The sequence below is a fragment of the Lolium perenne genome, chromosome 7 (genome assembly GCF_019359855.2).
Source record: "Lolium perenne isolate Kyuss_39 chromosome 7, Kyuss_2.0, whole genome shotgun sequence".
NCBI classification, from domain to species: Eukaryota; Viridiplantae; Streptophyta; class Magnoliopsida; order Poales; family Poaceae; genus Lolium; species Lolium perenne.
In genome coordinates, this window is record NC_067250.2 from 204,470,791 (window position 1) to 204,493,588 (window position 22,798).

A 22,798-nucleotide genomic window follows, 5' to 3' on the forward strand; every position below is an offset into this window, starting at 1 on the left:
TCTCCCATGCCACCAACGACTGCAGGGTGTGGCGTCAGCAGATCCAAATGGCGATAGAACAAGGACGTCTGATTTTCAACCAGTACGCCATGAAGGTCGACACCCAACCCTTCCCCGCCGTTAACATGGTGGAATGCACTTACCCTGAAGGTTGCCAGCCAGGATCCTCTGTCAACATCAACATGGTAGGACCTGGGCACCACTCTGGCAAGGATGGAGACGAGGGCAGCTGCTCTCGTAGCAAGGACACAGAGGAGGCCGCTCCACGCGATCGGCTCCGTCATGATGGCAAGCGCTACGTCACAGAGGGAGAAGTGAAGAACATAAGATATCAGCGACCCCTCTCTGATCACCTCCTCAACAAGTATGTGAGTCAGTATGATCAACGCCGACGATCCAGCGATGATGATGAAAGAGATCGTCTGGCTAGAGAAGCCAGAAGATATCGTCGGCATGATCGCGATGAGGAGGAGCACGAGCGCCGTGCCAAAGGAAAATCAAGGGAGCAAGACGACAGCGGCGATAGGCCTTTGGGACTGTCCCTTCTTCAGACACTGCTGGGATTCAGGAATGAGCCGATTGCCCACAATCGGCAATTGCCCAGAATGCAACCAGAAGAAGAAGGAGGCAGCCAACGTGTCCGTGTTCAAGCACCTAGGGCCTCTCCCGCCACAAAGCAAGCGCGCTGAGTCCCCTCGGTGGGAAGATCTCGAGGATTCAGAAGACGAGGGACAAGAAGAAGAAGACAGGTACCACCGGCCGAGGTGGTGCCCTGATGGACTCAGCCGTTCACAAAAGCGCAGGGTTCAGCGATTGCGCGGCCTGGAGGAAGCCGAAAGGTTATACTTGCATACGCTAAGGAAGGCACGACCTGATCTGGCTGCGAAAGTTCAGCGAACCCTGGACGAAGAGGGTCGTCCACGGAAAATGGAGTGGCGCCCCAAGCAAAGGAAAGCCGATGATGAAATATCGGCTGGCACAAACATGGTGTTCATCCTTCCTTCGGAGATTAGCGTTCCAGGATTAAGCGATGCACTTAAGGTGGACGACAGCGAGTGCATCGACATGACAAAGGATGGGGTTGGGGTGGTCTTGTCCACCGGCCTGACCGAGTAGCAAGAACAAACCAATGAGCAGGTATGGCGAGGCCGATCCTTGGGATCGGCTCCCAAAAATCTATGAAGGGGCATTACAGAACCTTCACTGAGCACTTCAATCAATATGGAGGCCGATTCCAGCAATCGGCCAAAATTATCTTCACCACATGTTCTGCTTACATGCAACGTCGATTTACTTGGCAGCGGTGTTACGACGGCTGATGAGCTAAATCAACCTTGGTCCTACCGGAGTCGACGTGCAAATACAGTGCCTTGGCTAAACTACAGAGCCGATATCTGCAAAGCTACCCCGACGTATCTGCTCTGGGCACCTAATCAGATGAACATGTGCAGACAAACATGTATACAGTGAAACATTGGGGGCCGATTAGGAAAAATCAGCCAGTAAAAAAAAATTTCATAACATACAGCCGATGCAAGGGCATCGACTTTAGAATTAAGAAGCGAAGCCGATGCGCAGCCATCGACTCTAGTACAATTACACAAGACCAAGACCTACCGGCTATGTGCTCAGGGCTCACATTGTCGCCAAGATGGTTTTCAGTTCGGCTGCAATGAGCCAACAACCCTTTGCGTCAGTTAAGCTGTTGGTGTTTCATCTACAACATCGGCGCTCAGTAGAAGGAAACTGATCAATGGGGGCAAGTCTGGCTGATTTTTCATGGTGGCTATCTCGGATTACCAGATTACCTAAGGTCAGAAGCCTTTTTGTTTGATCTGTGCATCCTTGCCGGTATTCTCGCCTTGGGTGAGGCTTGGGGGGCAACTCGCCCGAAAGTTTCTTGGTTCTGGAGAGCCAATTTGGTTGGAATCGGCTGGCTCTACATCGCAACTGTTCTGAAGAGAGGTGCTTTTGTTACAGAGGTATCAGCTTTAGCATCCAAGCTGATTCAGCGACAGTTCCAGGGTCCTTGTAAAGATACCTGCTCAAGACCAAACCTCCGGCTTACTGCGATCGGCCGTGCTATCGTCATCGGTAAGACTGGCTAATTTGGAAGGATGACTGAATTGGCCTGTCTCGTAGATTATCGTGAGAGACCGATGCGTTGCCATCAGTCATTGAACATTGATTGGGCTAACGGTCGACAAAGTCAGATGAGGAAAAATCGGCTGAATCAACATACAGGACATCGGCAAAATCAAAAGAAGTTTTCATTGATAATAAAATTTCTTACAAAGAGAAGCCGATTGCTCAACAAAGGGAACAAATTACTACTGCTAACCCTATGCTAGTAAATCCCTACTCTAAGGGTTGTTGCTGTCTTCGCCGTCGCTGAGGTAGCTGCCGTCATTGCTGCTGTCGACGAGTTCCTCGTTGCTGCTACTGTGACCTTCAGCAGAGGCCTCTTCCCACGTCATCATCATCGTCCTCGTCTGACCAAGCCCAGCCCCGGATGCGCTTTGGTGGTGGTTCGTCGGAGGAGGTGTCGTCCTCCTGTTCCTTCTTCAGGTCGGAGGAGACGTCTTCTTCTTCGTCATCCTCTTCTTCTTTGGTGATGGAGGTGAATTTACCCCGGAAGGGAGGGTCGTCGTCATCGCTCTCCGCCTCCAGTGCTCCGTCAACCAGGTACCGGAGGTCATCTTCCCCATCGGTCAGAGGCATGGCCTCATCTGACCAGACGAGGTCCTCACCCTCTGGCACGAAGTCGAAGTCCCACTCCCGCTTGTCCCAATGCTTGGGAGCACGATGGTTGTACGCCTCCATCTGGTCGTGCTCTGGAACCAACTCGCTTGAGGAAGAGGATTGGAGAGAAACGGAAGAGGAGGAAGAAGACGACATGGCTATGGAAGAAGAGGGTTTTTTGGTGCCGATACCTAGAACAGAGGAAGGGGATGAAGAGGGCTAATCGATCGGCACGGATAAATAATGAGAAGCCTGGTGGAATTTTAATGCCATTGCAGTTTCCGAGGAGGTGATGCTAAAGCTATCGAATCGTGCAGAGAAGTTGAGAAGGCAGGTCATCATGATGAAGAATACTGCGACAGGCCTGCTCTGCCACGACATGACCCTTCGAAGGAAAAACAGAGTGGTTTTGAAATTATCATTGCCAAAACCAGGGGGGCATGTGTTATCACCAGATTTTGGCCAAATCAGGAGGTGGGCCGTAAGGGAGATGGGCTTGGAAGATTACACGTGGAAGATCTCTGAAACGGCCTTGCACGAAGAATTTGGGCTAGATTGCCCGTGTATCTTTAGTTATGGTAGATCGCATCTTAGATTAAAAGTTAGAGTTTGTCTCGTGCACGGTGGGGATTATTCCCACGTTAGAAAGTCCCCTGGACTATAAATATGTATCTAGGGTTTATGGAATAAACAACAACCAACGTTCAACCAACAAATCAATCTCGGCGCATCGCCAACTCCTTCGTCTCGAGGGTTTCTACCGGTAAGCATCATGCTGCCTAGATCGCATCTTGCGATCTAGGCAGCATAAGCTTCATGTTGTTCATGCGTTGCTCGTATTGAAGCCTTTTTGATGGCGAGCAACGTAGTTATCATAGATGTGTTAGGGTTAGCATAGTTCTTCGTATAACATGCTATCGTAGTGCAACCCTTGCATATCTAGCCGCCCTTACACCTATCTTAGGTGTAGGGGCGGCACCCCGCTTGATCATTATTTAGTAGATCCGATCCGTTACGGTTGCTCCTTGTTCTTCAAGGATTAGTTTAATATCTGCAATAGTTAGGCCTTACAAAGGGTTGGAGGATCCAGCGGCACTTAGGGTGTCGTTTGCTAGTCCTAGACAGGATGTTCCGGGGATCAACCTCGTGTTGGTTTTTAGGCCCTATCTAGGATCGGCTTACGATCACCGTGCGTGGCCGCGAGGCCCAATCGTGAGTAGGATGATCCGATTATGCGGTGAAAACCCTAAATCGTCGTAGATCGCATTAGCTTTATCTTGATCAAGCAGGACCACCATATATTCGTACACCTCGTACGAATCATGGGTGGATCGGCTCCTTGAGCCGATTCACAGGATAACCTGAGAGCCGATCGAGGCTCGTATTTAATGTTTACGTGTATGCCATGCAGGAAACTAAGCGAGGCATCTCCATCACCTTCCTGACCAGGTATAGGTCAGGTGGCACGCCCTTGCATCAGCATCGGACGTGTGTACCAGAGGCTTTGCGGGCCGTCGCTCGGAGGGACCAGGGCCAGCCGCAGCCCTAAGTTGTTCCCGGCTCTACTGTGTTGCCCGTCGCTGCCCGCCGGTGGGTTTTGACCGCAACACTATCTTAGCCTCCAAGTCTGTATCACTATATATACTCGTCCGAGAGGCTTAATACAATATCCATCATATTCCACATATCCCTCTATCCTTCTACAGAGAGAAAGCCGTGCATGGTTAATTAAGCGATGAACTATCGCTCACCTTTCACGTCGATGGCGAGCAGAGCTCCGTGCTCCTGCAGTCAGTAGCTAGCGCCCGCTCTCCCTCTCCTTGTGCGCCTCCTTGCCACAGCGACGGCCTCTCCCGCCTCCAGGCGGCGAGCGCAGAACGATTTGGCCCCCGACAAGCTCAATCGACAGTGCACTTGCCGTGGTCGGGAGCTCAATCGACAACGCTGCAACGCAGGCTCAATCGCCGAGGCCGCTGTCGCAAGCTCCGTCGAGGCCGCCGCCACTGCAGCGAGCTCCGTCGAGACCGCGCCGCGAGCTCAATCGCCGAGGCCGCGTCGCGAGCTTCGTCGACGATGCCATCGCGAGCTCCGTCGAGGCCGCGCCGCGAGCTCAATCGCCAAGGACGCAGTCGCGAGCTCCGTCGAGGCCGCCGCCGCGAGCTCAATCACCGAGGCCGCAGTCGCCATTTTCTCACGAAGCTCAGCTCGGTGTAGCTATGTCTGCAGGGGATCTTTTGAGCAGTCAGAACAAAAGTGAGGGGATAAGGAAAGTTTCAGAAAAGAAAAAACGAAAATACATTATTTGAGAGGTGGGGCCTGCCAGCACAGGTGTCTTTTATTTATTGGACCTGCAGGATAGTGCGTGCAGGGCTCCTGCAGGAGAGCCCAACCTCCTCGAAACAGGCTTTCGCCCCGCTTTATAAATAAAGCAACCACATCCATACAAGGTTCAGATACAAGACCACGAGAACTCCACACTCAATAACAGTCTGCTGGGGCAACAGCACAACATGCCCAAACGAACTAGAAAAACGATACAACCCCAAAGAGAAGGGTCACTCAGAGGCTGGACGACGTAGAAAGGCGACGGGCAGCCGCAAGAAGATCCTCCAACATGCCGTCCAGGCGCTCCCTGTCCCGCTGCCTACACAACGGGTACCACTGCTGCAACAAAGCCAAGAAAGTATATAAGGAGTCAGAAGCGCGTCGAGGGAAGATACGCTCAATGACCATCTTATTACGCACAGTCCATAGAGTCCAGGTTAAGGCCGCGAACACCAGCCAGAAGAGGCGCCTCCTCCTTCCGGTGTTGTTCGCGTGGGCCTCAATAAACTCACCGAGGACTGAGGCCTGCCACTCAGGCCCCAGCGCCTCCTGGAGGAAGCTCCAGAGGAAGCGGGCCGCAGGGCAAGAGAACATTATGTGGGTCGTCGTCTCCGGGACCGCACACAATGGACAAAGCCCGTCGCCCGGTCCGTGCCTCTTCGCAACCTCCACCCCAGAAGGGAGGCGATCCCTAAGCTCCTGCAGGAGAGCCCAACCCAATATGTGGGCCAGATATTCTGCTTTTGTGTTGATGAATCAAGATCTTCTTGCCATGTTTAGGGCCTTAGAAGAAAGAAACGCCAGAGAACCCTAGCAATATAAGTACTATGGCAGCCAGCCTCTCGAATTAGAAGATCTGAATCCATCCCTAGCACGGTCGGCGGACCAAGACATGAGCGGCGGCGATCTCTTTGGAGCGCTGCCGGACCATCTCGTCCAGCGCGTGCTCTCCTTCCTGCCGTCTCGCGATGCGGTGAAGACGGCCGTGCTCGCTCGCCGCTGGCGCTACCTGTGGAGGTCCACCCCGCCGTCCGCGTCCACGGCTCAGGCAACTACTTTCGCCTCTTCGTCAACAGCTTGCTGCTCTTCCGTGATGCCGCCTCGCCGTTACGCTCGTTTGAGATCAACGCCGACCTGCTGATAGGCGAGGAAAGGGACGAGGTCGACCCTCACGTCGACCTCTGGATCAGGCACGCCGTGTCAACGTGCCGTGCGCGCTCCCTCATCGCCCGCTTCGACGATCAAAGGTTCTGGCACGAAAAGATCATGTGGTCTCCCAGGCAGAAGCTACCTTTCGCCTCCCCGCACCTGACGACGATGCACCTCCGGGGGGTCATTCTCGACCACGGCAGCCTCGATTTGCCGAAGCTTCTCCACCTCAGTCTCAGAGCCTGCCGCCTCAATGCCGACGCCATCGTGTCGCCCTTGCTGAAGCGCCTCCATATCATGGACTGCGAATCAGGATCACCGATCAGGATTTCCACCCCGAGCCTCCGTCATCTGCAGCTATCCGGTGACCACCAGGGCTTCTGTACTGCACCGTCGTCTCTCGACACCATGCCTTGCTTAACCAATGCAATCATCCAGCTTACTGACTTAATCTTGGGTGGCGTTGGTGATGGCAGTGGCGCCGGCCGCTCTTTGATTCTCCATGGCTTATCGGAAGCCACCAGCCTGCAGCTCATAGCTACGATGAACGATGGAAGGGTTTGTCAAATCCAATCTTTGTTTTTACCTTCGCATGCATCATTAGTTAGAGGAAAATTGCACTATGCATGCACCCGGCCGGCCGGTAGATTTAATTCCTCTTGTGTCACTTTGTCCAATTTTAATAAAGTTTGGGGCTTCCACACTAGCTAGGTCAGGCACGCCCAATACCAACTACTGTATATATGTCGTACATTGTTGTTAGATAAATATAATTTGCCATCAATAGGAAACCTTGATTTGCTAAATTTAAGATTATGAATTTAGTCGAATCAGTATAGACAAACTAGAGCTATTTATTTTTACCAGCTAATTAAGTTGCCACTTGTTATTTTGAAACGTGTTGGTCAACAACTAATTTTGCACTTTGCATCAAGTCCATGCACTTGATTTCTAATCATTTATCTGCATATTTTTTTGTCTTTTTCTCTCGCACATTCTAAGTACTCCCTGTTCTTAAGACAATTGGTTCAGATCTCTACCAAATGTAAAGAAAACATGGGAAGATATCTAAGACCATTTAGACCTTTTATCTACATGCCAAATAGCTAATAACTAGGCTAACAATAAATCTGTATTGAGCTTGAACTGCGTACTTAATTGCTATACTCAGTTAGTTAGTTTTTAAAAAAGGTTGTTGTTATCAATAGTTCATACTCCATGCAGACAATCTTCCTAAGGGATTTGGCATGGTGCCCTACATTCCCAAAGTTAAAGACCTTGATACTTAATGAGTGGTGTGTGTATGATGATGTAAGTGCCATTGAGTGCCTTCTACGGCACACGCCAAGATTGGAGAGCCTCATTCTGCAACTTAATTTTAAGGTACTATAAGTTCAAGTTTTCTCATTTGTTTTATTGTGATTACCTTGCATTCCCTCCGTTCCATGATTCTTGTTGTTATATGACAAGAAAAATGGAACGGACGGAGTAAGTTTCTCAAGTCTTATATTAACTCCCATATATGTCGACAAAGAGAAATATAAGATAATCCCTAGATTGTTTTATGTCTACATGATTATATGTCATACTCCCTCCATCCTAAATTAAGATGCCTATAGTCTTTTATCAAAGCCAAAAAAAAATTAAGAAATTTTATACAAAAAAGTATTAATATGTAAAATTTTAAATGCATATAATAAGAAAATATATTTTATGATGGTTCCAAAAATATTGCTCAGGGATTATAAATGTTGACACTTTCTGTATTCAGTTGGTCAAACTTTGAGAATTTTAACTTTATCAAAATATTATAGGCATCCTATTTTGTGATAGAGGGAGTACTTCATAAACACATGTGACACCATTAAAAAGATAACACAGGTGGCCATATCCAATTTTCAACTTCTCTAGGACACATAAGATTTTAAGTTTTAACCCGTGTTTTCTTTTTCATGTAGAACTGCCCTACACTCCAGGTGGAAGGAGAAGGAAATGATAATACATCAGAACAGTCTATTCTTAACTTTGAGCACATTAAGACAGTGGAGATCAGGAACCGTCCACCTTATTATTACGAACCGGTGGTATATTTTGACACAAGGATTGATGAAGTTTTTAAACTGTTCAGTGACTTGGGCATACCTAGCAGTAAGATCAGTATCAACTACAATACTGAAGGTCAGCCATCTACATATACTCAGTTTCTTTCTGCAGTTATCTATGTGAAAATTCCATATAAAAACAAGCACATTGGACAAATTGGTCCATGCACCTGGCTGCCCTAGACACAAAGTGTTTGAAGGATAAATCAGTTTATTATGCATATATCCGTTGTTCTTCTATGAAAAAAATGAATTAGTATTACTACTATTTAGTGCTAACTAATTACAAACATGAGTCGAAATGTTGCAGCTGGCATTTAGTACTTACATGTTCAATTAGGTATGCTAAACTACTGTATCTTTTGTGCTCCTGAAGAATCATTAGGTACCACCATGAGGCAATTGGCTAGCTAGATAGATATATCTGCATTCTGCAGGACCATTTCATGTTCATGCACATTTTCTTCTTTTACTTCTGTGTTTTACCTGCTCGTGTGCATGCACAGTATGTATATAGCTGATGGTATTTCTTAGTCTGTATGGATAATCAATTACATTAATTGCTTGTTTAGAGAAAGTATATTACCAATGGTTCTTCTGCACTGGATTGATTTTTTGTGTCCGATGCCCGGCTTGCAGGAAAATAGAAAATATTCAAGTGCTAGCTTCGGTTGGGTTCAAACAGCCAAGCTTAATTAATCAGAGATGGGCGGTAGAGGAAATTATGGATGCGAGTGATAGCCAACAAGTTAAGCAATATAGAGAATATTTTTTTTTCAGCAAGAAATTTTGTGATGTCCGCTCATACCGTGCGTGCATTTTTTTTCCTTTTATGGTCGTACTAAGCAATTATTCCTTAAATATACCATAAGTGCTTTCAATTCTCATGATCATTGCGAGCATGAATTGTGCAACCACGAGGTATATCATGTCGATCTCTGCAACCTTACTTTGAAACATTGGTGATATAGCATGTCGATCTCTGCAACCTTACGGAGGGACATCATGGCAGGGGAGGCTGCCCTCGCATTTGTGGCCAATAGTGAAACACGATGCATATCCGTCGGAGTGCACGTTTTGACTCGGTTTTGTTTATGCATGCCAGCTTAATCGATTTTTTCTCTCTTTTTTTTGGTGGAAGTTGTAGTTTATAGTATCCTTCACAAGAGACAAACCAACATCTTCGTGGTAGGAGGCTGGAGCTAGTTCCTCTTCTCGAGGTTGATGGGTGTTGTGGCCCAGCGAAGCTCATGCTCACGATGTCGGTTATAGTATTGACGACGTCCATGGTGTCATTTCCCCTCTTGTGGGTGATGACGTGGCTCCACCTCATCTCCCCAAGTCCTTGCTCCGGGTGAAAACCAAGACCAGGCGGTGGTGGTGGTGCTGCGTCGTAACCTCGTTGGAGGCACCGCCTTGGAGCAGCGGTCTTTACTTCGCCATGCTTGCTTCGGCGGCAAAGTTGGTGCCTTCTCTGTTGTCGATGAGATGTTGTAGTGGCCTCCTAGATCCTGTGCTTCGTGGGAGGCCAGTTCGGCCATGGAGGTGTCGTCCACCATGGTGCTATGTTTGCCGAGTGACGCAGCCGCGGTCGGCGGGATGCCATAGGCCGTTGCGGTGGGCTGGGGTTCAACCCCATGAAGGAATGTCTGACGGCGCCTTCACCACCGCTTTCCGGACTTGGTGTCGGACCATCGCTGGTAGAAAAAGGGCCAATAATCCCGGTTGGCAACTGCCATTAATCTCGGTTGCGCAACCGGGATTAAATATGCGGGAATAAACACTACTAGGAAAACCCTTACTGCCGGCGCACCTATTTGGGCTTCTACCGGCGCACTGGAGCCCGCCGGTGGGAACAGGCCGGTGATAACTGGCTATTGCCGGCGCACCAGCCTGTTGTTGGCGTCCGAAACCCACCGGCGAGTAGCGACTGCGGCTGGCCCTGGTCCCTCGTGCGACGGCCCGCAAAGCTCCGGCACGCACGTCCCGATGCTGGTGCAAGGGCGTGCCACCTGACCTATACCTGGTCAGGAATGTGATGGATTGCTTCGCTTAGTTTCCTGCATGGCATACACGTAAACATTAAATACGAGCCTCGATCGGCTCTCAGGTTGTCTTGTGAATCGGCTCAAGGAGCCGATCCACCCATGATTCGTATGAGGTCTACGATCACATGATGGTCCTGCTTGATCAATATAAAGCTAAAACGACCTACGATGATTTAGGGTTTTCACCACATAATCGGAACATCCTACACGTGATTGAGCCTGGCAGCCACGCAAGATGATAATAAGCCAGCCCTAGATAAGGCCTAAAAACCAACATGGAGTTGATTCCCGGAACATCTTATCTAGGGCTAGCAAACTACACCCTACGTGCTACTGGATCCTTCAACCCGTTTGCAAGGCCTAACTATGCAGATATTAAACTAATCCTTGAAGAACAAGGAGCAATCATAACAGATCGGATCTACTAAACACGGATCAAGCAAGGTGCTGCCCTTACACCTAAGATAGATGTAAAGGCAGCTAGACGTCTAAGGGCAGCATGGATAAAAGCATATATCGTGGTAGAACAATGCTAACCCTAACACATCTACGATAACTACGTTGCTCACCATCAACAAGGCTTCAGCACGAGCAACGCATGAACAACGAATAAACGTATACTGCCTAGATCGCAAGATGCGATCTAGGCAGCATGATGCTTACCCGGAAGAAACCCTCGAAACAAGGGGTTGGCGATGCGCCTAGATTGGTTTGTTGTGAACGTGATTGTTGTCTTTCTCAATAACCCTAGATACATATTTATAGTCCGTAGACTTTCTAACGTGGGAATAATCCCAACCGTGTACGAGCCAATTTCTACCTAACCGACACGTATCCTACTATATTTACAAATACACGGGCAAACTAGCCCAAACTTCGTGTACAAGGCTGATTTACGTATATCTTCCGTGTATATTCTTCAAGCCCATCTTAATTACGGCCCACCTCTGATCCGGTCAAATCCTGGTGATAACACATGCCCCCCTGGTTTTGGAAATGATAATTCCAAAACCACTCTGCCTTTTCTTCGTTGGGTCACGTCGTGGCAGGGTAAAACCGCCGCAGTATCCTTCATCATGATGCCTTGCCTTCTCAACTTCTCCGCGTGATTTGACAGTTGTTTTTTTTCTTTTGGCACCACTTCCTCGGAAACTGCTGTGGCATTAAATCCACTATATCCCCTTTTATTTAACGGCACCGAACAGTTTGCCTCTTCATCCCCTTGCTCTGTTCTAGCCATCGGCACCAGAAATCCCCCCTCTCATGTAGCAATGTCGTCCTCTTCCTCCTCCTCCACCTCGTTGGATCTTTCTTCCCAATCCTTCTCTTCCTCGTCCTCCTCCTCCCGCGAGCCCACACCGGAGTATGTTCTGACGGTGGCGCACAACCAGCGCGCCCCCGAAGAATGGGACCAGGAGGAGCACAAATCCTCTGTCTGGTCTGAGGACGATAAGTCCCTGACCAGCGGAGATGAGGACCTCCAGTTCCTTGCCGATAGGGAACTGGAGGCGGAGAGCGAGGACGACTCGTTCTCCTGGGACGACTACACTTCCTCCGAGGAGGAGGAAGAAGAGGAGGACGACGACTCCCTCGAGGACTACCCGCCGGCGAAGCGCTTCCGCGCCGGGTCGGATGATGATGACGACGACGACGATGATGAAGAGGAGGAGGCCCCCAATGAGGGCTACTGGAGCAGCGACGAGGAGCCCGCCGGCAGCAGCGCCGACGAGAGCTCCGATGGCGACGACGAGGGCAGCGACGGCCCATAGGGTAGCGTCTACTAGTATAGGTCTAGCAGATTGGTCAATAGACCTTTCTTTTGTTCTTCCTTCCTCGAGCAATCGGCTCTTCCTTTGTAAGAAATCCCTTTTATTAATGAAGAAAATATTCCTCTATTGATTTTGCTTTCTTGTCAATTTTTGCCGATTGCCAAACGAAGTCAACGCGCAAAGAGCCGATGGCAGGGCATCGGCTTTTGCTCAAAAACGCGATTTAAGGCCACAACAGGTTCAATCCGTGTCCACGCCATCCTCCAATCTCAAACGCACAGATTCAACTCCTCAGCAAATCCAATGGGAGAATCATCTCAAATGCCATGGACTCTGGCCTGAAACTGATCTGTTAACCTGCTCAACTGAGCTTGTTCCTCTAGAGTCGACGAACATGCATCGGCTTTTTCATTATTCTAAAGTCGATGTCCGAGCATCGGCTGTACTGGTATCCATGTTCCTAAAGTCGATGTCTGTGCATCGGCTGTGATTTGCATATAAATTTGTTTTTTACCGGCCGATTTTATACATCGGCCCCCATGTTTCACTGTCCATCGTCCCACATGCTTGGGAAATATTTCTTGAGGTGTTGACCGTTGACGGCTACTGGGAATTTAACACCGTCCAGCTGCTCGAGCATGTATCATTGCCCTTCAATACCTGATCGACTTTGTACGGACCGTGCCAATTAGGAGACCATTTGCCATATGCTTTATCCTTAGTTCCTAATGGTAACACGGCTTCCCATACTAGATCACCAACCTGAAACTCCTTTGGTCTCACCTTCTTATTGTATGCGCGAGCTACCCTGGCCTTGTTCTCTTTAATATTCTCTAAGGACCAAAGTCTAAGTTCCGTTGCATCCTCAATAGTATCACTCATCAGGGCTGCATATTCTTCAGCTGTTAGATCATTCTGAAACGTGACACGTCTCGATCCAGCCGTAATTTCCCAAGGCAATACGGCTTCCTGCCCATAGACGAGCTGGTATGGCGAAGTTTTTATAGCTCCATGGCATGACATGCGATAGGCCCACAAAGCTTCTGACAATGTTTCATGCCAAACCCTAGGGTTCTCGTCAATTTTCCTCTTAATCAGCTTGATCAGGCTCTGATTGGACGCTTCAGCTTGCCCGTTGGCTTGAGCATAGTATGGAGATGATCGGATCAGCTTAATTCCCATGTCATCACAGAACTTTCTGAACTCTTTAGAGATGAAGACCGAACCTCCATCGGTCGTGATGGTTTGAGGAATCCCGAACCTATGAATGACATGTTCTTTCACAAATTGGATAACATCTTCTGATTTTACCTTCTTCATAGGGACGGCCTCCACCCATTTAGTGAAGTAATCCGTAATGGCCAAAATCCACTCGTGGCCTTTACTCGACGCAGGATGGATTTTGCCGATCATATCCATGCCCCAACCTCGAAATGGCCAAGGCTTGATGATGGGGTTCATTGCTGATGTGGGTACCATCTGAATCTTCCCGAACATCTGACACGCTTGGCATCCTTTGTAGTACTTGAAGCAGTCCTCAAGCATGGTGGGCCAATAAAACCCTGATCGCCTGATCAGCCACTTCATCTTATGAGCCGATTGGTGAGTTCCCCAGGCACCTTCATGCACCTCATGTAAGAGCCGATTAGACTCAGTTGGTCCCAGGCACTTGAGCAGTAACCCTTCCAACGTCCTGTAGAACATGTCATCGCCTATAAGGACATATTTCATGGCCTTGTACCTTATCCGTTTAGGTGCCCCCCGAGCCGGATCCTTCAAGTAATTGAAGATATCGGCTCTCCAATCATCCTGTTCCAGGAACTGCACCTGAACTTCTGACCCGTCTGGTATGTCCTTGTAGCCTGACGCCATCTATGCGAGATCGTTGGCCTCGGTATTTTGAGATCTTGGGACCCAATTGAAGTTGATGTACCGAAATTGTGCCATCAACTCGCGGCATTCCATCCAATATGGGAAGAGTGACTCACTCTCGCACTTGTATTCATCCGTGAGCTGGGAGATCACCAACTTCGAGTCCCCAAAAAGTTCCACCGCTTCCGCACCGGCTTCCAAAAGCAACTCCATTCCCTTGCGTATTGCCTCATACTCAGCGACATTGTTGGTGCAAGGGGTAGATAGCCTGATGGAGAAGGAAAATGTTGCCCCCCGAGGCGACACGAGCAGAATGCCGATGCCACAACCATCGTCACAACCCGATCCATCGAAGAACATAGCCCATGCACGTACAGATAGTGCTGCTATATTAGTATTGATCCGTTCAGCTATGAGATCGGCCAACGCTTGTCCCTTGACTGCTTTCGCAGGCTGATACCGGAGATCGAATTCCGATAACGCAAACATCCACTTACCAAGTCGGCCTTTCAAAACAGGAGCCGACAGCATGTGCTTGACAACGTCTGACTTGCATATGATGATGATTTCCGCCGTCAAAAGGATGTGATGAAGCTTGGTGCAGGTGAAGAATAGGCAGATGCATAACTTCTCGACCTCAGGGTACCTTGTCTCTGCATCCAACATCTTTCTGCTGAGGTAGAAAACGACCTTTTCAACACCCTCATAGAGTTGCACCACCACTGAAGCGATGGACGTGTCAGCTACTGATAAGTAGATATAGAACGGCCTGTCTTGCTGAGGTGGAACTAGCACAGGCGGCGTTGTTAGATACCGCTTAATCTCGTCAAACGCTCACTGCTGTTCTGCCCCCCAGTGAAACTCGTCATCAGACTTGATCTTCACCAACGCCATGAACGGCTCAATTCGTCCTGACAGATTAGAGATGAACCGTCGGACGAAGTTGATCTTGCCGATAAGACGTTGGAGTTCCTTCTTAGTGGTAGGCGGCTGCATGGTACGTACTGCCTCCTGACTTTTCAGGCCGATCTCAATTCCTCGTTCCTGAACCAAAAAACCTAGGAACTGACCGGCCGTCACACCAAAGGCACACTTCTTTGGATTCATTCTCAGCCCAAATTTTCGAGTTCGGTCTAGGATGCGTCACAAATCATCCAAGTGTCCTTCTATGGAGACAGACTTGACCACCACGTCGTCGATGTAAATTTCCACCAACTTGCCGATCAGATCATGAAAAATGTAATTCATGGCTCGTTGGTATGTTGCACGGGCATTCTTCAGCCCAAAAGTCATGACCACATATTCAAACAAGCCCACCGATCCTGGTACTCTGAATGCAGTCTTGTGTATATCTTCTGGAGCCATGAAGATTTGGTTGTAGCCGGCATTGCCATCCATGAAGCTTAACACCTTGTGGCCAGCAGCTGCATTGATCAATGTTTCTGCCACAGGCATTGGATATTCATCCTTTGGAGTGGCTCTGTTGAGATCTCGGAAATCTATGGCCACACGCCATCGGCCGTCCTTTTTCTCTACAGGTACGGTACTGGAGATCCATTCAAAGATACCTGCATGGCCTGATGAACCCGGCGGCCAACATTTTCTCGATCTCTTTCTTGACTTCTTCCAGAATTTCGGCCTTCATCTGATGTGCTCGTTGTTGGAATGGCCGAAATCCTTTCTTGAGAGGGAGCCGATGCTCAATGATGCTCCTATCTAGCCCAGGCATCTCTGTGTAATCCCATGCAAAGCAATCTGGGTATTCTTTTAACAGAGCTATCATCTGGCTCCTGAGATGTGGATCTAACTTTTTGCTGATGAAAGTTGGTCGTGGCTTATCCCCAGGACCAATGTCGACTTCTTCTAGCTCATCAGCCGATGTAAACCCATACCCTAGCTTTCCGTCACCTGTTAGATCGACGCTGAACACAGGCAAAACATATGGTGAGGATAGTATGGGCCGATTGCCAGAATCGGCCCCCATTTTGATTGTATTGCTCAATGAAGGTTTACATCTCGTTCGTGCTTTACTATGACTACGTGACATGCTTGAGACAAGATCATCACTTTTTATTTTTTGGGGCCGATCGCAGGGATCGGCCTTGTCACGTACGTCCATAGCCTTTGCTCTTGTTACACGGTCAGGCCGGTGGATAAGACCAGCCTCACCCCGTTTTTTGTCACGTCGATGCGCTCACAGTCATCCAAAGTGATGCCGGAGAGTGGCTCTTGGCCTACCGTCTCCCAAACGTTCATGCCAGCCGTTGAGATCTCGACTGAGTCATCTGCGTGGATGATCTCTACTTCATCTCCATCCCACTGTATTAAGCATTGATGCATCGTGGATGGAATGCAGCTGTTGGCGTGGATCCAATCTCTCCCTAGCAGGACAGCGTAGGTGCTCTTGCTATCGACAATGAAGAATGTCGTAGGGATGGTCTTCCTTCCTACGGTCAGATCCACGTTCAGAACACCTTGTGCCTCTGATGCTTGGCCGTTGAAATTGCTCAATGTGACATTGGTCTTGATCAGATCCGAGCTAGAGCGTCCCAGACGACGTAGCATGGAGTATGGCATGATGTTGACTGCCGCTCCGGTGTCGACCAGCATCTTGTTGACCGGCTGCCCATTGATATAACCTCGTAAGTACAGGGCCTTCAGGTGTCTGTAACTTCTTTCTCGTGGCTTCTCAAAGATAACCGGCCTTGGGCCGCAGTCAAGTTGTGCCACAGGTGCCTCTTCGGTTCCAGGAGCACAAAACTCCGCCGGAAGAATGAACACCATGTTGGTGCCAGCCGATGTCTCATCATCGGCTTTCTTCTGTTTGGGGCGCCACTCTTTCTTCTGTGGCCGTCCCTCCTCGTCCAGAGTTCGCTGAATTTTCGCGGCCAGATCAGGCCGCGCTTTCCTCAACGTATGCAGGTATAACCTTTCGGCTTCCTCTAAGCAACGTAGTCGCTGAACCCTACGTTTTTGGGAGTGGCTGAGTCCATCAGGGCACCACCTTGGACGGTGGTATTTATCTTCTTCTTCCTCTTCTTCTTCGTCTTCTAACTCCTCGGGATCTTCCACCCGAGAGGACTCAGCTTGCTTGTTCCGAGATGGGAGAGGTCCTAGACGCTTGAACACTGATACATCTCCTGTGCCCTTCTTCTTCTGTCTACATTCTGGACAGTTGTCGATTGTGGGCAATCGGCTCATTCCTGAATCCCAGCAGTGTTTGAAGAAGGGACAATCCCAGTGCCTGTCCACGTCATCCTGCTCTCTTGACTTTTCCTTGGCATGGCACTCATATCTTTCATCATCCCGATCATGCTGACGATATTTCCTGGCGTCCCTGCTAGCCCGACGATCTCTTTCGTCGTCGTCGTTGTATCGCCGGCGTTGGTCGTACTGACGCTTATATTTGTTGAGGAGATGATCAGAGAGAGGTCGCTGATATCGCACATTCTTCACTTCTCCCTCTGTGATGTAGCGCTTGCCATCGTGTCGGGACCGATCGCGTGGAACGGCCTCCTCCTTGTCCTTACCACGAGAGCGGCTGCCCTCGTCTCTGTTCTTACCAGGGTGGTGCACAGGCCCGACCATGTTAATGCTGAACGAGAAACCTGGCTGGCACCTCCTGGGGTAAGCGCACTCCACCTTGTTAACGGCGGGGAAGGGGTGCGTGTCGACTTTCATGGCGTACTGGCTGAAAATTAGACGTCCTTGTTCTATCGCCATTTGGATCTGCTGACGCCACACCCTGCAGTCGTTGGTGGTATGGGTGAACGTGTTATGCCACTTGCAGTATGGCTTTCCGTTCAGCTCCTGTCCCATGGGGATTTTGTGGCCTTCGGGTAACTTTAGCTGCTTCTCTTTGAGTAAGAGGTCGAAAATTTGCTCAGCTTTGGTCACGTCGAAGTCAAACCCTCTTGGAGGACCTTGTGGCTTAACCCACTTGCAGGACACGGGGCTTGCCCCCCGAGCCCATTTAGCCACTGCTACCTCTTGATCTCCTGCAGAGCCTTCATCTTCCTCTGTCTCTACCAGGACTACCGCACGCTTGAACTTGTCCTGGTACAACTCTGGGTGGCGCTGTTCATATAATGACAGTTTCTAAACCATATGCGCCAATGAAGCGTACTCTGCTTGGGAAGCCATATCCTTGATCGGCGATGCGAGACCCACCACCGCCAACTCGACTGCTTCTTTTTCAGTCAAACGAGCCGAATAGCATCGGTTCCTGATGGTCCTGAAGCGCTGGATGTATTCTGACACTGTTTCTCCGCGCTTCTGTCGTACTTGTGCTAGATCGGCAATGCTAGCCTCGGAAGCCTCTGAGTGATACTGCATGTGGAACTGCTCTTCCATCTGCTTCCAAGTCCGGATTGAATCTGGTGGCAGCGAGGTGTACCACCCGAAAGCCGATCCTGTGAGGGACTGTGCGAAGAACCTCACGCGTAGTGCGTCTGATGCTGAGATCGTGCCCAACTGCGCCAAATATCGGCACACATGATCGATTGAACTGGAGCCATCTGACCCACTAAACTTGGAGAATTAAGGGAGCCGATATTTGGGTGGTAGTGGGATCAAATCGTACTCGTTGGGGTACGGCTTGGAATAGCCGGTTGCCCTCCTTTTCGGCACCATGCCGAACTGGTCTCTCAAGATTGTACTGATCTGATCCGCGGTGCTAGCTGCAGGAGTCGAGCTCTGAAGATTCGCTGGAGTGGCATACTTAGCTAGCCACGCTTGCTTCTCAAGATCTGAGCTAGCTGCAGGAGTTGAGCTTTGAAGATTTGTTGGAGTGGCATACTTAGCTAGCCACGCCTGCTTTTCAAGATCTAATCCAGAAGCCCCTCCTGCTGTTCCAGAAGTCCCTCGTTGCGATGCGGTTCGTGAGTGCCCAATTACTGCAGTCTGGCACGTATGTGCACGTGTATCCGTGAGGGATCTCCTTATGCGCCTCATACAAGAACTGGTAATCACTAGGATCGCCACCGATCTTGTAGACGATGAATGCCGGTGAACTCGGCACTTCTGGTGCTGCCAGCGCGAACGGCAGCGGTGGTCGGGTCTGGAGTGGTATCTCTCCTTGGTGAGTCCCTAGAGCAGGTCCTGACGGAGAGTACTGATGTCTCATGATTTCCTGGATCACCCGAAGCGCGACACGCTCCAAAGCGTTCACCAGGCTCTCAGAATGGCGGTGTAGCGAATGAGCTACCATGTGATTAACCTCCTGACGCAGAGACCTGGTGCGTTCTTTTGAAGGAGTAGACAAGTCCACTCCATCGAGCGCGCCTTCAGGTGAGAACCCTTTCCACCTGATGCCGTGTGAGCGGGTTCTCTGGAAAGAGCCGATGAGGTCGGCTTCGAAGATAGCTTTGACATCATCATACTTCTTCTTGAGCTCTTCAGTCAGATCTTCGTACGTGACTGGATCTTCCGCCATCTCTGATGAGGATGATGGCGATGCAGTTAACGTCGAAGACTGTCCCACCGGGCGTGCCAGAATGTGTTGGCGTCCGAAACCCACCGGCGAGTAGCGACGGGCAACACGTAGAGACGGGAGGCTCCCAGGACTGCGGCTGGCCCTGGTCCCTCGTGCGACGGCCCGCAAAGCTCCGGCACGCACGTCCCGATGCTGGTGCAAGGGCGTGCCACCTGACCTATACCTGGTCAGGAAGGTGATGGATTGCTTTGCTTAGTTTCCTACATGGCATACACGTAAACATTAAATACGAGCCTCGATCGGCTCTCAGGTTGTCCTGTGAATCGGCTCAAGGAGCTGATCCACCCATGATTCGTATGAGGTCTACGATCACATGGTGGTCCTGCTTGATCAATATAAAGCTAAAACGACCTACGACGATTTAGGGTTTTCACCACATAATCGGAACATCCTACACGTGATTGATCCTGGTAGCCACGCAAGATGATAATAAGCCAGCCCTAGATAAGGCCTAAAAACCAACATGGAGTTGATTCCCGGAACATCTTATCTAGGGCTAGCAAACTACACCCTACGTGCTACTGGATCCTTCAACCCGTTTGCAAGGCCTAACTATGCAGATATTAAACTAATCCTTGAAGAACAAGGAGCAATCATAACAGATCGGATCTACTAAACACGGATCAAGGAAGGTGCTGCCCTTACACCTAAGATAGATGTAAAGGCAGCTAGACGTCTAAGGGCAGCATGGATAAAAGCATATATCGTGGTAGAACAATGCTAACCCTAACACATCTACGATAACTACGTTGCTCGCCATCAACAAGGCTTCAGCACGAGCAACGCATGAACAACGAATAAACGTATACTGCCTAGATCGCAAGATGCGATCTAGGCAGCATGATGCTTACCCGGAAGAAACCCTCGAAACAAGGGGTTGGCGATGCGCCTAGATTGGTTTGTTGTGAACGTGATTGTTGTCTTTCTCAATAACCCTAGATACATATTTATAGTCCGTAGACTTTCTAACGTGGGAATAATCCCAACCGTGTACGAGCCAATTTCTACCTAACCGACACGTATCCTACTATATTTACAGATACAAGGGGCAAACTAGCCCAAACTTCGTGTACAAGGCCGATTCACGTATATCTTCCGTGTATATTCTTCAAGCCCATCTTAATTACGGCCCACCTCTGATCCGGTCAAATCCTGGTGATAACACCTGTGCGCCGGCGGTAGCTCAGTTATTGCCGGCGCACTTGTCTGTGTTCGCCGGCAATGAGTTGTAGCTCTGGCGCACGTGGTGCTGCGCCGGCAGTAGATGCTGTCAGCAGTGGCGCGTCGCTGTGAGCCGGCAGAAGGGGGTAGAGGTGCGCCGGCGGTATAATCCGAAATTTCAAATTTTACAGCATTTTCCAGCATATTACAATACCTTCACAATCCATGAAATACAATAGATATTTAGACAACAGTACATGCAATATGAGAAGCACATAGAGAGCCAAGTTTCATTTCGTTATCAATGCATAAATACGCAAGTCTCGTTTCGGAATGTGTTGATTCATACAAGACATGTGCATATGCAACACCGAACGACGAAGTTTCACAAAGTTAGAAGTCTCGGTACATAGTCGTCACAAGTATCGTCATACACCTCACAATGTAGGTCCTAACCTAAACTACAATCACATAGAACATGACCAACATGGTCATGATGACCATCATCACGAAGGCCATGGTCTTCATCCGGTTCCTCCTCATGTCCCTCATCTCTCCCGCTAGATAACGGGCGTATCTTCCTTCCGCCTCCACCCTAGTGGGGTATCCCTTGTAGCTGTTGCCGCTGAAACGGTGCACCTGTCTCCGACAGTCCTCCTAGTCGTCGTAGACTCCAGGAACCCTCCCCTTGTACACGACATATGTCATCGGCATCTCCATTCACAAGACAAGTAAAACGTTAGTACCAATGCAATGAACAAGTGCCAACTCAAATAAGAGACAAGTAGTATGAACTAAATAGCATGTGCCTCATACTTTGTTGGTCGAAATAAATAATAACATACAGAGATGGGGTCAGCGAGGCTAGGTAGGATGCACAATAGATTGATATGTGTGGCCATCACACCAAGCCTCACTGGCCCCACCCCGGAGTGTACAAGTGACCGAACATTTTAATCATCGGCCAATGCAATTAAGAAGTGCGAACTCAAATAAAAGACAAGTAGTACGAATTAAATAGCGTGCCTCATACTTTGTCGGTCGAAACAAATATTAACATCCAGGGATGGAGTCAGTGAGGCTAGGTAGGATGCACAATAGATTGATACTTGTGGCCGTCGCACCAAGGCTCACTGGCTCCACCCCCGAGTGTACGAGTGACCGAACATTCTAATCATCGGTGAACTCCAAATAAAAGACAAGTAGTACGAATTAAATAGCGTGCCTCATACTTTGTCGGTCGAAACAAATATTAACATCCAGGGATGGAGTCAGTGAGGCTAGGTAGGATGCACAAGAGATTGATACTTGTGGCCGTCGCACCAAGGCTCACTGGCTCCACCCCCGAGTACTTATAGCTGCTGAGGTGTTTGGTGAACTTCAGGAGGGCTTGTGAGTTCACAATGTTCTTGGTTTCATGAGTGGAAGCATAGTCGCCTAGGAACTTGTATCGTGAGTGCAACCTCGCAATGAGCTGGGCTCGCAAATGCGCTTTTTTCTCAGCTCGGAGATCCATCTCGTTGAGATTGATGACCTCTCGGAGGATACATGCCAGTTGGTTGTCGTACCCCTTGGCAACATCCTTAGGCTCCACCGACAAACCACTGGCGGGGTCCACCTCTTTGACCGTGTCTCTGCCGGTAGCGACCGTGTTTTGGCGCCTTGCCTTCCGCGGCCTATTGGAACCACTTGTCCCGGTGGCAGTACTCCCGGCAGCGCCGCTAGGATCGTCGCCGCTTGTCTCGCCGCCACCCCCGGCGGCGCCGGTTGCCTCATCGCCGCTAGGCTCGTAGGTACTACCCCCGGCGACGCCACTTGCCTCGTTGCCGCTTGGCTCGTCGGCACTACCCCCAGCGGCATCCTCCATCTCATGGTCCTCGTCGCCGCCAACACCAGCGGCCTCGGCATCCTCCTCCGTCCTAAAGAAGTGCCTATTGTAGTGCTCCTCTAACTGTTCTTGAGACGCCTTGGTGGCTTGCACTAATAGAAGATGAAAAAGAGTTAGAATTCACGGAAAAATTCGGCATGACCTTTGCTAAAAATTGGTCATGCCGAGTGCTAGAATTGCCGGAACGGAAATGAATCGACATTCCGGCACTCAATAGAACTCAATCCCTGTAACAGAAATGCAAACAT

At 49.5% G+C, this 22,798-nt stretch overlaps 1 protein-coding gene and 1 long non-coding RNA gene across 2 annotated transcripts; both read left to right on the forward strand.

The window, feature by feature from the left end:
• The first annotated feature begins 5,959 nt into the window (after positions 1-5,959).
• Positions 5,960-6,712, forward strand: LOC139833819 (F-box protein At5g03100-like). Its single transcript, XM_071824170.1, has 3 exons — positions 5,960-6,084; positions 6,144-6,598; positions 6,693-6,712. Exons 1-3 carry the CDS (start codon positions 5,960-5,962, stop codon positions 6,710-6,712), a joined length of 600 nt encoding a protein of 199 aa, XP_071680271.1.
• A 679-nt stretch (positions 6,713-7,391) lies between these two features.
• On the forward strand, positions 7,392-9,159 carry LOC127318401 (uncharacterized). Its single transcript, XR_011749388.1, has 3 exons — positions 7,392-7,599; positions 8,175-8,394; positions 8,958-9,159. It is a non-coding gene; the product is annotated as an uncharacterized lncRNA (long non-coding RNA).
• The last annotated feature ends 13,639 nt before the right edge of the window (positions 9,160-22,798 follow it).